This window comes from Diaphorina citri, unplaced genomic scaffold (genome assembly GCF_000475195.1).
Source record: "Diaphorina citri unplaced genomic scaffold, Diaci psyllid genome assembly version 1.1 scaffold278, whole genome shotgun sequence".
Classification (NCBI taxonomy): domain Eukaryota; kingdom Metazoa; phylum Arthropoda; class Insecta; order Hemiptera; family Psyllidae; genus Diaphorina; species Diaphorina citri.
The window spans coordinates 196,033-213,367 of record NW_007377714.1 but is presented as its reverse complement, the minus strand read 5'-3'; the positions used below and the strand labels follow the sequence as shown (position 1 = coordinate 213,367).

The following is a 17,335-nucleotide window of genomic DNA, read 5'->3' as shown; positions in this document are numbered from 1 at the left end:
CGTCTGTACACGTTAAAAGGCGAATAAAAAGAAGAAGAGGAGATATAGGTATTCCTATGTACAAATGTACATATTGTACATCTCTACAAGATAGCAAAGTAGATCAAGGCAAAGAACGCACAAGGGGAACAACCTCTGAAACTTTGGTCAACAATAAACACTCCATCGTGTAAATAATGATGCTATGCTTACTTACCGAACATAAAGCCGTTGAACTAGTCCTGGGTTTGTTTATAAACATCAGTAATAGCCTATGTGGTAGATACCTATAGGTACTTACCTAACCTAAAATTAGAGTGTACCCCTAAAAAAGAAAAACATTGGTACTTAGCTCATTAGGTACTTGCCTGTTAATAACCTAATATCGTCTCTTCGAACTCCAGCAAAGGATTGAATTTCATCTTTAAGAAAATTTGGGAATTTTGCCACAATATTACTAGCTTACTAGGAGGGGTAGGGAGGTGGGGGGGTGAAGGACTATTTAGTCTCATTCCAGTAATATAAACCAGCAAAAACGAAACCTCTCGTCTCTCGCTTACCAGGCGAACATACAGTACCTTCCGCGTTACCAGTAGCGTTTGCTGAAAGAACACTCAGCTTTCATACAAAGGTAGGAGGATCACTGGAACTCCGAACTTTCTACCCCCCAAAGCTCATTGGGCGTTTTGCTGCGACGTCGCAATTTATGCTTCGTCAGCATTTCTCGTTTATTTTCAAACTTTTCCTTTATTATTTTCTTCTCCTTTGAAATTAAATAGCCTTTGAGAACGGATTGGAAGCGTCCAAAGCATAGGTTGGTCTGCTGCAAAGGTACCTAACAACCTAACCAAAGTTTTTATACTGATGGAAGGAAGGAGAGCTCTTCTTTTACCACCTAGTTAACATTAATATTAGTCAGTGTTTAGACCTAACTAATTTTAGAGACTAGACGGATTTGTTTTGACCCAGACTGGAGTTTCTAATTCTTCTTTTGCTTCTCGTATATTTAGAACGACCGAGTTTTTTTTTTTTAAGATAAGACGATGTTGCTGCAGAAGGACATGAGTAGTCAGGCCTGAGTACGTGGTCAAGCGGGCAAGCGGTTAGCAAAATGTTGGCAGTCAGGCATCGCAGGAGTGAGCTGAAACATGCAATTTCTTCTTGAAGTTGTTGGTCCCTGAATCCAAACTATTGATTTTACACTTTACTAGTCGCTCTTACTCCTCCAAATTAATTCTATCAAGATCATCCATGGTCATTTAAATAATGATAATAATAATGGTAATTATTATTATTATTTGTTTTAACCTCATAATGAATCTTTTTCATAATCTAATCTCCAAATGAATAAATAATTTATCTAGGTAAATAAACATACATAGGACACGTCTGATTTTCGGGATAAAATATCAAATTAAAAGAATAAGAACATTGATTTTTATTAACTAAAAATATCATTGTTTATTTTGGGGGAAAATAATAACAACATGAAATATAAGAAATTGGAAGAGAAGTATAAATTGTTTTAAGAATCGTAATGTAGTAGGCAATGACCAGTATTTACACAGATTCAATAACTAGTACCTACAGATCCTACAACAATATTCAACCTAAGCCAATTGCACGAAATCGACCATTGCTTCTTCATATAGTTTTCAAATGTATACGAGTATTCATACAAAATTGGTTGGTTTTCATACAAGAAAGCATTCAAACGATTTTTTGTTGTTGAAAAAAAAAAATTGTGTGGTTTTTAAAAAAAAAAACATTAAAAAAATTTTGTTTGTTGAAAAAAAAAAAAAAAAAAAAAAAAAAAAAAACTTGTACCTGACTATCAAGTACCTAATCAAGTATACGTACGTACATCGGTATAGAATAGATTTCGATAGCTCTGACATGTTTCGACTAAAAAATAAAATACAGTTATAGAGTGAGGGTGTGGTGGAAATGGAAACACATAACCTAAATACCTGCTAGTCAAAGGGGCGTAATTTCATGCCAAAACATTAGGAGTTGCCTTTATCATTTCGTTTCAGGTATCAAAAGGTAAACGACACACAGAGATCAAAATTTAATGGTAATGTACTGATATTGACTAATACTTAGCTACAAAATCAACCAACCTACAAATAGCCTTACTGAGCAAAGAAATCTATACAAATACAAAATATCCTTCCAAATGTTTACAATAAAAAGAAAATACCCAAAAAATGTCTAATAAAATAACAACAAAATTAACAAAAACGTGGAGATGCCAAATCAACCAACTGATTGGTGGAGATGCCAAATCAACCAACTGATTAGTGGAGATGCCAAATCAACCAACTGATTAGTGGAGATGCCAAATCAACTAACTGATTAGGAAATACCAGGGGAAATAATTATTTACCTAATCTTTACATTACATATACCGATAGTGGAGATGCCAAATCAACCAACTGATTGGTGGAGATGCCAAATCAACCAACTGATTAGTGGAGATGCCAAATCAACCAACTGATTAGGAAATACCAGGGGAAATAATTATTTACCTAATCTTTACATTACATATATGTACCCCATACCATGGTCCATGGACAATATGGACATAGGTCACAGAGTAGGTAGGTACGTGAAAAAGTGTTGTGCCATTTTCGCAATGTACACAGTAATTGCTTGGTTATGAACTTATGACAAATAAGGTTGTAGCTTCTACTCTCATTTCTTGTCACACGCGAGTATTTTTCAATTTGTTTTAATAGGTTATAAAAGTCAGTTCTGAATATTTTAACGAGGTGTTTGACATCTTCACAGTCTTTGCTTTGTCTCAAGTCCTTCAGATTCAGACTAGACGGATTTGTTTTGACCCAGACTGGAGTTTCTAATTCTTCTTTTGCTTCTCGTATATTTAGAACGACCGAGTTTTTTTTTTAAGATAAGACGATTCAAGTAAAATACCTATTCATACCTAAAATAATAAAATTCCATTGATCTGATTGCTGCGTATAAAAAGTTTCTTTTCGGTGAAGCAGGAATTTTCTTGCAAGGAGAAGAAATTCCCTGATGTAAGCAACTCATTAGGCCCTATAAAAATACTCTGATCCAGTTATCCCCGGATTTACATTTCGGCTATAAAGATCAAATAGTGTTTTCACTGAGTCAATAGTTCAATACGGTTTTACAAGGCCAACTATCTAAATATCCCATACCCGTACTATATGGATCACCGACACGACAATATTGAACTCATAGTCAATTTTTTGGTGATTTGCTAAGGTCTCTCAACTCTCAATTTCTAATTAAGTACCTAGGTACAAAATGGATCGTACCATTGCATTGCACTCCTCTGGATTTGTATTCGCATTTTCCACACGCCTCGAACAGGTTCTACATATAAAGTATGCCAGGTAATGATAAATAATGGGATAGTGTGGTGAAAATCCACCATGCATCTTCACAGAGCTCGGTATCCTGTAACAGAAAAAATCAATATTGAGATTAATGATGTGTACCAAATATCAAAACAGGCATTTATAGCAAGCATAAATAGATCTACGAATTCGAACTCTCTACAAAAGGACACAAATGTCTAAAAATATCCAAATTATTGGGAAAATAATCGAAGTAGGAGGTAAGGGAAAATCCAATAATAATAAAATTGATTTGTCATTATAAGATATCAGACCACTTTTCAATTGTAAAAGGAGACTACCAATTACATGCTACTTTTTTTTACTAATAAAAATTAGTTTAATAAAACCTCAATCTTATCCGTGTAAGTCAGCCAGTGAAAATCCAATTTAAAATAGTCCAACCTTTTCTCGGAAGTTTTCAGAACGTGTAACAAAAATAGTGATGCTAGTACGAAGGAAAGGTCATCTAATAAAGGAAGTTTGCTTCATATGTGAAATAAGTTTGAACCATCTTGTACGCAGACTTTGGATCTTGAGAAAAACTACCATATGCCATGCCAGTAGGAGCCACTGATCGTTGGACATTCATCAAACTGAGCAGCATCAGAAGTACTCATCTTAACTATGAAGTAGCACAATTTACTTAAACGCAAGGTAAGCCACTCAAGAGACTTTATTCACACCAGATATTTATTGAACATTTCCTTTGTTCCCTAATTCCAATGTCAGCCCAAAGCAATCACCCTAGTTAGGGCTGATTGAGAGGCTGACGACAAACGCCGACCCCGTCTGTACACGGGAAAAGGCGAAGAAAAAGAAGAAGATATTTATTGAACATCTCAGCTTCCTATTTGCGATTATGTTCGCGGATTTGGCAATTATGTTCGCGGATTCGCGTCCCGAATCGACATTTTGGATATTTGGCAAGCCTACTGTTACAGGACGTCGAAGTAGAATACATAGGTACACTACAGAAAATGTCAAACTGCAGACGAAACTCTTAAAAAATGGTTTCTATTTCGCCTCTGGACATTGTTGTTTATTCGAATTCAATATGTTAAATCCTTGTAGATTCAATATGTTAAATCCTTGAAGTAATAAGGTTAATGATTGCCAAATGGGGATCGAGATAAATCGAGAATCAAGCTAATCTAGATGACTTGGTACTAGGAGTCTAATACCTCTAGCTATAGGTACCTATGTATCGCCAATGCCGATTCGGCATCTAGGATCAAATTCAATTTGGACCTCATTCATACGGGAGAACTCAATCTCATCATTGTCATATTACAAATACCTAATAAAGTAGGGTTGAGTTACAATTCATATGGGACATGTGGATTCTGATATTATTGTAATTACAACTGATAACATTCTTATCTCATTCATGAATTTGAACGCCTCCTACTTAATGAAATTGAATATTCGGTCCAATGATGAATGAAATCGATTCCTTACTCCAAATACCCCAATGAATGGGTATAAAGGAGGAGACTGTAAGTCCTATGGGTATAGGTACAGAAAAGGTGTAGGTGATTAGTGGGAAACGTAATACCAACTGCGATTATTCGATGAATGAATAGATATGGGATTGACACTCGGAGAGCCACAACATAGATACATATGTAGGTATTTACTTTCCGTTTCCTGCTAAACACAGTGTTTCCAAAAAATTGCGGCTTGAAGGGTATTTCCTGATAAAAGGTCTTGAACTTGAATAGGTAGGTAAAAAGCGAAAAGCTGTGTAAAGAGGTAGAGAGTAAAACTATCTTAAAAAAAATATAAAAAAAAAACACGAGCCGTATACCCCTCATCCAAAATCCACAGGATTTATAACAAAAGCCCAGCATTAAATAAAAAAGGGGTAAAAAATAAAACGCAACCCCCACCCTTCCAGGATTTGACACAAAAAGTCGTCTTCCTCATGAAAATGATTTGATCTGAGCAAATAGTTCCAAGGGGGTGGGGGAATTATTAACAAAGGGGGGAGGGGGAGAAGGTAAGGAGGGTGAGAATATAGGGTGTTTTTTTACTACCCCCAACTTCGCTTCTGCGATAGAGGCATTTACAGGATTTTTAAAAATTCTTCTCGTAGGTAAAAACAGTAAATGGGCAATAAATATTATACGGTCTCAAATCGGCGATAAGAACATATTGATAAATTAATGTTGTTCACGAAATAGGGTATTGTGCTAAGTACCTAGGTACTTTCTAGTACCAAAATTTCCGGGGGGTAAGAACAGGCTACAAATAGCCTTACTGAGCAAAGAAATCTATACAAATACAAAATATCCTTCCAAATGTTTACAATAAAAAGAAAATACCCAAAAAAATGTCTAATAAAATAACAACAAAATTAACAAAAACAAAAAAAAACTGAATCAAAATAACAAAAAATACTGGAAAATAAAATACCTATTCATACCTAAAATAATAAAATTCCATTGATCTGATTGCTGCGTATAAAAAGTTTCTTTTCGGTGAAGCAGGAATTTCCTTGCAAGGAGAAGAAATTTCCTGATGTAAGCAACTCATTAGGCCCAATAAAAATACTCTGATCCAGTTATCCCCGGATTTGCATTTCGGCTATAAAGATCAAAAATAGTGTTTTTACTGAGTCGATAGTTCAATACGGTTTTACAAGGCCAACTATCTAAATATCCCATACCCGTACTATATGGATCACCGACACGACAATATGGAACTCATAGTCAATTTTTTGGTGATTTGCTAAGGTCTCTCAACTCTCAATTTCTAATTAAGTAGGTACAAAATGGATCGTACCATTGCATTGCACTCCTCTGGATTTGTATTCGCATTTTCCACAAGCCTCCAACAGGTTCTACATATAAAGGATGCCAGGTAATGATAAATAATGGGATAGTGTGGTGAAAATCCACCATGCATCTTCACAGAGCTCGGTGTCCTGTAACAGAAAAAATCAATATTGTGGTTAATGATGTGTACCAAATATCAAAACAGGTATTTATAGCAAGCATAAATAGATCTACGAATTCGAACTCTCTACAAAAGGACACAAAGGTCTAAAAATATCCAAATTATTGGGAAAATAATCGAAGTAGGAGGTAAGGGAAAATCAAATTCCTCATCCCTTTAAAGTTTAAAACATAAAGAAATCAGACAGCTTTCGTTTGGGTTTGAGAGAGATACAGAAAATAATGTTTCTTCTAGGTCGTCGCTCAGTCAGCAAAATCTGTTCCCCCCTCCCCCCCACAGCCTCTCTTCAGGTGGTGAACCCTCAGGTCCTGAAATTTTCTGATATAAAGTCATTCAAATGGACCCTAGATATCACTACATATGTAGATACTTCTCTCTAAGCATGAGTTATTATAGCCGTGTGGTGATCAATTCTGTTATTGTCCCTTATTTAGGTAATATTGTTATTGTTATTTTACAAGATTGCTACAAAGAGGGTCGGCGTTTGTCGTCAGCCTCTCAATCAGCCCTAACTAGGGTGATTGCTTTGGGCTGACATTGGAATTAGGGAACAAAGGAAATGCTCAATAAATATCTGGTGTGAATAAAGTCTCTTGAGTGGCTTACCTTGTGTTTAAGTAAATTGTGCTACTTCAGAGAGTTAAGATGAGTACTTCTGATGCTGCTCAGTTTGATGAATGTCCAACGACCAGTGGCTCCTACTGGCATGGCATATGGTAGTTTTTCTCAAGATCCAAAGTCTGCGTACAAGATGGTCCAAACTTATTTCACATATGAAACAAACTTCCTTTGTTAGATGGCCTTTCCTTCGTACTAGCATCACTATTTTTGTTACACGTTCTGAAAACTTGCGAGAAAAAGTTGGACTATTTTCAATTGGATTTTCACTGGCTGACTTACACGGAAATATAAGATTGAGGTTTTATTAAACTAATTTTATCTGTAAAAAGTAAAAAAGTAGCATGTAATTGGTAGTCTCCTTTTACAATTGAAAAGTGGTATATCTCACAATAACAAATCAATTATTATTAGATAGTTGGACCTTCTGAAATATGAATTTTACTCAGGTTGAGTTAGTAGGTGCTAACGTTATTTAGGTGGGGGTGAGTGTTACCGGTTATTTGGTAAGTTTGATTTTTACTTTTCTACAATATCAACGACATCAAGAGGATTCATTCTCCATCGGCCCTAACTAGGGTGATTGCTTTGGGCTGACATTTGGTTTTGGCTACAAATTTTACGAGTGGATGTCCTTCGCACTCAAACTTTGGCTATTTCTTTAACAAGGAAAATTCAGGCTGGTATATTAAGCCAGACTAAGCTGGTCCACTCCCTGTTTAACGTCCCCTAGCCAGACAATAATCAACAAGATTGTAATAGCAGGGGAAAACTCTTCGTTACCACCTGTGTGCAGAAATATGCATACAATGGTGTGCAGGTCACTTAATCATTAGGCTTGATTTGACCTAGACAAGAGCCAGACTAAAGCAATAAGGAAAGATATGCTTACAAGTGCTAACTAAGGCATGAAAGATAATGGAATATGAGGAGGAGGAGGAGGAGGAGGAGGTAATGTAGGTACCCATATGTACGCAAAGTTGTCCAACAATGTCATGAATCAATACAGAAAAGAAGTTTTTCAAATAGAGTACCTGCTTCACTTGACTATATTTTGTGAAAATAAGTAACCCCGTATACTTAATTACATGAAAAAATGTCAATATTAAAGAAGAAGAAGGGACTATAAAAAAAGGCATGGCTTTTTTTTTATTTTTATTTTTTTTTTTTAAATGAAAATTGAAGGTTTAAAACTTTCTCGCAGGTTCATTAAACGGTGTTTAGTATTTAGCGTTGACATTATAAGCTTATCTTTTTTTTTGGCCACGCAGACAAAGGTGGCTTGAGTCTAGGGTGTCAAAGACATTGTCAGTGATGCATTTCGCGATTATGTTCGCGGATTTCGCGATTATGTTCGCGGATTTGGCGATTATGGTCGCGGATTTGGCGATTTTGTTCGCGGATTCGCGTCTTTAACCACGATCGAATAAACTACGGGCTAAAAAATTCCCGAAGGGATGGGCCCACCTTGTTATAGGAGATTTCCATGATTTTGAACAACAGTTTAAATGGAAGTAATAAGGTTAATGATTGCCAAATGGCGATCGAGATAAATCGAGAATCAAGCTAATCTAGATGACTTGGTACTAGGAGTCTAATACCTAGGTATAGGTACCTATGTATCGCCAATGCCGATTCGGCATCTAGGATCAAATTCAATCTGGACCTCATTCATACGGGAGAACTCAATCGCATCAGTCATATTACAAATACCTAATAAAGTAGGGTTGAGTTACAATTCATATGGGACATGTGGATTCTGATATTATCGTAATTACAACTGATAACATTCTTATCTCATTCATGAATTTGAACGCCTCCTACTCAATGAAATTGAATATTCGGTCCAATGATGAATGAATGAAATCGATTCCTTACTCAAATACCAATGAATGGGTATAAAGGAGGAGACTGTAAGTCCTATGGGTAGGTAGGTAGGTACAGAAAAGGTGTAGAGAAAGAGAGGAATGAGGACTTTTAAGTAACTTTCTGCTTCATATTTCCCTCCCCAAAAACATGATGGTAAATGTTTTAACCTTTTCAAAACACGGATAAAAACTCTTTACTTCAAATCTAAAGGCGGAAACACACTATACTACTATCACTTGGTTTCATATTGTATGTATCTGTACTCTGTAGGTACTTACAAAACTGTGAGCATAGGTATAGATGGGTCTTTTACTTAGGAAGTATGTTTGTAGATGGGTATGACCAGCCTTGGGTCTTGGGAGCGTAGTAGTCAAACCCTAGCCTGGTAACCAGGAGATCGTGGTTCCAATCCCAGCCAAGCCATAGAATTTCATTCTCAATAATTATTTATTGGTTTGACCACAATAGGTAAGAGTATAACAAATCACCCTCAAAGGTTACCGCATATGTGAAAAGTTTGTACCAATAAAACTCTTAAAGTGTTTAGACAACACTCCAAACATGATCGACGAGGTGAATCTATGTTGTGGAGGCAGTTTGGACGGTTCAGTCAACATCGATCAATGACCGGTCGACTATGTGTGGGCACACCTTTACCGTCCTTACCATCCTCGCTGAAGAGCTTTAACGCAGACAGGGTTAAATTTTGCGGTATGATAATGAGGGTTAGAACATAACCCCCTCTCCAACATAATACCCTACTCCGTGTCACGTGATTCAGCACTCATTTGTTAATTAACTGTTCCGCTTGTTATTTCAATCTCGGAAGTACAAGGTGGGAAAGGGGATGATATTTATATGGCGTAACGTGTAGCAGGATAGCAGCAATAGGGCTACAAATATGTATATTAATTATAAAAACTGTAAAATAGAGAAACACTCGTCCCAGAGATGGCTATCAGTGAATGTTTACAAGTCAATTTTAACAGAGGAGAGAAGGGAGTGAAGGCATTCCAGATATAGTCAAAAGTGAGACGGGAATATGGCGGAAAATCATAGGAAACTATACAGTGTGTTGTAGTTGTCCTGTCATAAAATTGTTCATAGGTTAAAGGTACCTTTGATGGAGAACAAGACTCCCTAAAGGTTCCCTGTTATAAAATTACCCATAGGTATCATAATGTAGGTAGGTACCTATGGTTGAAGACAAGTTCACATTGGTGCAACAATTTTGGCACCTCGGTGAGGTCTGACCTTGGCTGTTATACCATAGCCCTTATTATCCATTGACTTATTTGAGACTTAATTTTGGTCACCTGTATTTAACAAACACGGGTTTTACAAGGCTTCGTGTGCTAATTTGGGCTTTTACGGCCTTCCTAAAGAGGATGTATTTAGAGTGGGCTTTCAGATTCAAATTTCACACCATCCATCATCGGAAACACAATTTGAGATCAAACTGGGGTTTTACCTGATTGGATTGTGCAATCTGATTGGTTGATTTAAACTTTGAATAAAAAAATATCCAATTAGCAATCAGTTTACTTCTGAGATTGAACTCACATTGTGGTCCCGGCCATGAGAGGACGATTTATTGACTTTTCGTGCATCGGAAACACAATTTGAGATCAAACTGGGGTTTTACCTGATTGGATTGTGCAATCTGATTGGTTGATTTAAACTTTGAATAAAAAATTATCCAATTAGCAATCAGCTTACTTCTGAGATTGAACTCACATTGTGGTCCCGGCCATGAGAGGACGATTTATTGACTTTTCGTCGAAGCCTTGTAAAACCCGTGTTTGTTAAATACAGGTGACCAAAATTAAGTCTCAAATAAGTCAATGGATAATAAGGGCTATGGTATAAGAGCCAAGGTCAGACCTCACCGAGGTGCCAAAATTGTTGCGCCAATGTGAACTTGTCTTCAACCATAGGTACCTACCTACATTATGAAACCTATAGGTAATTTTATAACAGGGAACCTTTAGGGAGTCTTCTTCTCCATCAAAGGTACCTTTAACTTATGAGCAATTTATGACAGGACAACTACAACACCCTGTATAGTTTCCTATGATTTTCCGCCACATTCCCGTCTCACTTTTGACTATATCTGGAATGCCTTCACCCCCTTCTCTCCTCTGTTAAAATTGACTTGTAAACATTCACTGATAGCCATCTCTGGGACGAGTGTTTCTCTATTTTACAGTTTTTATACTTTGTTATCTAATAGAATCGTGTTATTGTAGGGTGAGTAGTGCGCGAGCTATAACTTCTCACAGAAAAGAAGAATAAAATGGGAAAACAACGGGAGGAATACGGGAAACGCGTGGAAGAGATTCAATGGCCGAAAAAGTTCCTGCCACTTCTGTCTGTCTGCTTTTTTTCTTCTTCTTTTTAAATAAGAAATACCTACTTACCACTTCCCCCTTTTTTTGAAGAGGTTTGACAGAGGGAACTGTTACTGCTAAGGTCTTGTCGTCCCGAAATCTAAGAGAGAAGGAAGACAGGATAGGAGAAAGCCAGCCGTTCCAAGAACGAACATTACCCCTTCAGGATAAAATCTAGCCCGGGCGGGAATCGAACCCTCGGCCTAGCGCTTACAAGGCAGACGGGCTACTAACTAGGCTGGCTCTATGATATGATTAAATTTGCCGAATTGATGGGAAATTTTAATTGTTTTTTTTTTCCTCTCATGAAGAGACAATTACGATGACAATAGCCACTTGAGCATCATTACTACTGTGGGTTTTTGTGAAAGATTTGTCAAGCTGATAACGTGATCAGAGATAATGTCTTAACAAGAAGTTCATCACCTAGAGAATTGATAACAGCGTGTCAGTGATAAGAGGTGTGATAACACGCGTTCCAGTGAGCTCACTCATAGGCAGACCGCACATTGGAATTGATAACAGCGTGTCAGTGATAAGAGGTGTGATAACACGCGTTCCAGTGAGCTCACTCATAGGCAGACCGCACATTGGTTCAGAGTTCAGACACAATGTAAACACGAGACTACTAAAAAGTCTTCTTCCTTTTCTTCGCCCTTCCCGTGTACATACGGGGTCGGCATTTTTCGTCAGCCTCTCCATCGGCCCTAACTAGGGTGATTGCTTTGGGCTGACATTTGGTTTTGGCTACAAATTTTACGAGTGGATGTCCTTCGCACTCAACCTTTGCTATGTCTTGAGGAGGATTCATCAGGTTTTCCACGAGTAATATTATAAAATTAAAATGAGTTTGTGACACAAAATAGAGATCAATACATGATAGAAAACACTGCGAAAATATAAATCGGTATAACAAGTTAGATTTTCATACACCCAGAAAGAAATAGATAGATTTACGGAACACACAATATTTACACTCAAGTATAAAATATCCGGTGGTGATAGTAATATTGTACACAAGTCGTATAGCATGGCCTTTGCTTAGTTCCAGGCCGATCTTCTATGTCACAGATAAAGATGTTCAGCCTCACTTCTATCTTTATTCCTCATCACAATTTCATATTGCTTCTTGTAATGGTTTCGTTCCTCTACTATCTGCTTGATCTCAGATTTCATTTTCTGTAATTGCTGTTGCAAATGCTTGTTGGTGACTTCTAATTCTTGTCTCTGATGGAGTCGTTTACTTCGACAGTTTTGTGCGTATCCTCTATTTTTCAATGTCCTCCGTTTGGCTTTTAGTTTGGCTATTTGATCTCTTGGATATCCGTGTAACTTTTTGTTTAGTTCTCGCACAGATAGACACATGAGCAGATCGTCTGAGATAAGATCTGACTCGGAATAAGGACAGGTTGTTGTTCTACTACTAGGAGACATCACAGAACTACTTGACACACTCATAGGTCTACTCGGTTCATCGTGTAGGTATTTTCCTCCATGTTCATCTACAAGACTCCAATCTGCTGCACAGTGACGTCTCATGTCTAGAGGAACCTCTTCCTGACGGAATGGATTAGGATGAGGAGGCATAAACATATCATGATAGGTCTGAGCTCTGGGTGGTAATTGTTGGATGTGTGGATGTGATGGATGATCCATGTGGTGGTAATGTTGATGTGGAGGGGAGTTACTACCTGGAGGTGTGTCTGGCGGTGTACCTGGGGTTCCAGGATACATGAGTACCCCCCCATGTAGCATACTATTCTGATAGTCTTGAGGATGTATGCTACTCCCTGGGGGTGTCAGCAAGTGATGTGGAGGGCTCTGGATATGTACTGAACCTCCATTCGGTACTGGTATCGACTGGATGGAGGGTAACCTCTGATGATTGGATATGTTGTGGTTGGTAGCATCCTGCTCATTGTTGTTAATAATTTCTCGTTTCACATTCACGTCTTCAAAATGGTCAAGTACAAATTCTTGCACATACTCGTCCGCTAGTTGTGGGTCTTCAGAATCCACCATGGCAATGGTATTTGGGGCGCGCACTCTCATTTTAATAGCGTGATCACATTACTTTGAAACACGTAACTACAAATCACTATAAGATACACGTTACACACGGGACATACGATGCTGTCCAAGCAAAACAATAAACTGAGCTCACGAATGTAAATTCTGACAAAAGTTTTCCCTGACTCCTGAAACGCAGAGAAAAAAGAAAAGGCGTCACCAAGCGTTTTCATTGGTTGAGAGGAATTACACGCCTTGTTTTGTGAGTTTGACAGAAGGTAAACACAACATTGCGAGGTGTGAGGAGAGGGCAGGGGGGTTCAGGACGTAGGATAGGGTAAGGAGAGCTACTTGCTACTCAAGAGCTAGTACACTATAGGGGGAACACTTATACTGTATGGGTTACGGGGCACCTATACAATAGGAGTTATTTAGGGACTCAATCATGTCCTAGTAGGATAATAATTAATTATTAACAAGAGCAAGTACCTACCCGAGATTCTAGTGCCTTCTGCCTACTAATCCCTGTTTCATAGCTATTCGAAGTGACCTCACTTTCTTTACCCATGTATATCATTCTATCAACGATAATTTCGGTAAATATGGAATTTGACATCGTCTATCATACTAGCTATCCATCTTTTCTATATGACAGGTGCAATTCTACCCAAAACAAGTACCTATGTATTGATAAATAACTTATCCATAATTCCATAGGTAATGTTCTTGTAAAAAAATCACAAGTTATCTAATTCAATATGAAGTATAAAAAAGTGATAAATAAAAGTGACACAAGTTTCAGAAATAAGAAAAGAGATCGCCCGCCCTTTCTCGTCCGTTCTTTTTCACTTTGACTCCTACGAATATTTCCGTTCCCCCATCCCCCAGAGTTCAAAGTTCAAAAGCTAATTTATGACTTTTGGATATCCGCTATGACAAAATCATCCTCAGAAGCTTATTGTGTTTTACCAGATTCATATAACAAAGTTCAAAAGCTAATTTATGACTTTTGGATATCCGCTATGACAAAATCATCCTCAGAAGCTTATTGTGTTTTACCAGATTCATATTTATTTCATGACTATACGTACAGTGACAGGGTACGGGCAAGCTGGCGAGCGGGCGGTTATAGCTTATAGCACGTTGAGTTCCCAGATCACTGTGGTTAAGCAACGGTGTGTGTGACGAATGACCGCCTGCCTCTGTGCCATGCCGAGCTCCTAGTTATACTATATACTAGTACTTACCAGAAATAATGGTGAAATATGGCCTTAATTTGTCGAGTGGATTGGAAGATTGGAACACACCGCATGCCTTCAGGCACACTCCATTTGTCAAGGGTCTCTGTTTTCCTTGTACTTGGGATCAATTTAATTTGAAGAAACCATTTACTGATGAAAATTTGTAATGCAACAATACTTTCAAGCTCTTTGTATTAATCTTTATGTGGCGGTAGGTAATTATAACTTACTTGACCTTCGAGTCCGCCATGCCGAGCTCCTAGTTATACTATATACTAGTACTTACCAGAAATAATGGTGAAATATGGCCTTAATTTGTCGAGTGGATTGGAACACATCACATGCCTTCAGGCACACTCCATTTGTCAAGGGTCTCTGTTTTCCTTGTACTTTGGATCAATTTAATTTGAAGAAACCATTTACTGATGAAAATTTGTAATGAAACAATACTTTCAAACTCTTTGTATTAATCTTTATGTGACGGTAGGTAATTATAACTTACCTACTTGACCTTCGAGTCTAGATCATTTTTTAACCCGATATCGGATCTTGATGAGTTATAGTGAGTTATGAAATATGAACTAACGGGCTTTGGGGTACCATCGGAGTGGGTGCAATGAAAGTTCCATTTCCCTGGAAAAAGAAAAGAACATAATATCAGTAAATAGGTACATCCAAATTTCACAATGGAGCTCTTTGTAGCAATCTTGTAAAATAACAATAACAATATTACCTAATTAAGGGACAATAACAGAATTGATCACCACACGGCTGATAATAACTAATGCTTAGCGAGATAGCGAGAAGTATCTACATATGTAGTGATATCTAGGGTCCATTTGAATGACTTTATATCAGAAAATTTCAGGACCTGAGGGTTCACCACCTGTTGCAAAAATCTCTTGGTGTTTGCAGGCAATTATTTAATTTCAAATCATTAGGTTAAACATTAATTGATATCCAAAATGAAAATCTCTCATCAGCTAAAATTAAAGCGAGTTACCTATACCTGGGTAGTGCATTTTTTTCCGTCCTAATTATGAGTAAACAGTGGTATTCGGTGTGGTGAGAGTATCTACATATGTAGTGATATCTAGGGTCCATTTGAATGACTTTATATCAGAAAATTTCAGGACCTGAGGGTTCACCACCTGTTGCGAAAACCTCTTGGTGTTTGCAGGTAATTATTTAATTTGAAATCATTAAGTTAAACATTAATTGATATCCAAAATGAAAATCTCTCATCAGCTAAAATTAAAGCGGGTTACCTATACCTGGGTAGTGCAATTTTTTCCGTCCTAATTATGAGTAAACAGTGGTATTCGGTGTGGTGAAGATGAAAAGTAAATACTACACCGCAGATACAGGTACCACGTTATCTTTAACTCTTCCGCTGCTGTTTGCACAACCCTTCCGCACCCCCTGGGAATTTTTTCCCGATGTTAAAACAATACGCTCTTCCCACTCCATTGCTAAAGTTTTCATTTACCTTTTGTTTTCCAGTGACGGATGTGGAAATTATGGCCGGGATGACAGTCCCATGTGATGGTTGAAATTGATACATCCGAAGAGGACGTCACCGAGTTCACTCCCGGCAGAGAGAAGGAAGACAGGATAGGAGAAAGCCAGCCGTTCCGAGAACGAACATTATCCCATCAGGATATAATCCGCCCCGGGCGAGAATGGAACCCGCGGCCTAGCGCTTACAAGGTAGACGCGCTACCAACTAAGCTAACTAGGCTGGCCAAAGGTTTTTGAAGTATATTGGTCGCTTGAATGTATTTAAGTAGCTGTAAATGCCAACTTCCTCATGATAAAATATGAAATATCACTTAATAAAGTGGCTTTGAACCCTGGAATTAGAAAGACTTTCTTTTTTTCATGCTCATTTCATAGTAAATTTTGTTAGACTCTCTGACTCTCAATATGAGGGATTTTTGAAATGGTTATGTTCACTTATGTACCTATTCTTGGACGGTTGTTCATATCATGAACTCATCATATCTACAGATTGATACGAACAATCATACCAATCCTATAGGTACCGTTTTATCTCTATTTAGGTATCTTGATTTGTGTGTTTATGTTATGTACTTTTTCAATATTTTTATATTTTTTTTTCAATAAAATAACCTATATCTACAGATTGATACGAACAATCATACCAATCCTATAGGTACCGTTTTATCTCTATTTAGGTATCTTGATTTGTGTGTTTATGTTTATGTTATGTACTTTTTCAATATTTTTATATTTTTTTAATAAAATAACCTCAATTATACCAACTACCAACACATCATTCGATGTACATACCTACATGTTTTCATGGCCTACGCCTCTGGTGTTAACCTCTTTATTAAAATTTTCATTTACCTTCTACCAATTTAAACAGTAGAGCATCAGTTCTGTTTGATTAAGCTCCTTGTTGATTTTCAGAAACTGAAACTTGCTAAAGATCAGCATTTTTTTTTTTTTGTAATTTTTATTTTTAGCTGTTATCCAACTGACTTCTCTACAGGAAAAAGGCTTCCACCAAATAAAACAATGTTGGTCCTACAACAATTTAAATTTTACCTACCTAAAATTTCGAAACTTTTACCAAAACGTGGGTAGCATTTTTTTTTTTTTGTAATTTTTATTTTTAGCTGTTATCCAACTGACTTCTCTACAGGAAAAAGGCTTCCACCAAATAAAACAATGTGGGTCCTACAACAATTTAAATTTTACCTACCTAAAATTTCGAAACTTTTACCAAAACGTGGGTAGTACCCAGATACCCACAGGGTACTCACTGAATCTATCAACTTATCACATAACTAGGTAATTTAATTATGGATAAAAAGTGAGAGGAAATAAAAAGTAGGGTGAAAAGAAGGTA

At 37.2% G+C, this 17,335-nt stretch overlaps 1 protein-coding gene and 1 long non-coding RNA gene across 2 annotated transcripts; both read right to left on the bottom strand.

Annotated features, from left to right (window-relative positions):
* Nucleotides 1–6,227: 6,227 nt before the first annotated feature.
* LOC113466490 lies at nt 6,228–7,495 on the bottom strand. The gene is made up of 2 exons (XR_003390875.1): nt 6,936–7,495; nt 6,228–6,297 (listed from the first exon to the last, which is right to left on the bottom strand). It is a non-coding gene; the product is annotated as an uncharacterized LOC113466490 (long non-coding RNA).
* A 4,633-nt stretch (nt 7,496–12,128) lies between these two features.
* LOC103506976 (transcription factor MafB-like) lies at nt 12,129–13,817 on the bottom strand. Its single transcript, XM_008471406.3, has one exon. The coding sequence runs from the start codon at nt 13,256–13,258 to the stop codon at nt 12,272–12,274; it is 987 nt and encodes a 328-aa protein (XP_008469628.1). The 5' UTR covers nt 13,259–13,817; the 3' UTR covers nt 12,129–12,271.
* Nucleotides 13,818–17,335: the final 3,518 nt, after the last annotated feature.

What these genes read in the sequence shown, in the direction of transcription:
- LOC103506976 (XM_008471406.3), bottom strand. Translation starts at nt 13,258, where the DNA reads ATGAGAGTGCGCGCCCCAAATACCATTGCCATGGTGGATTCTGAAGAC.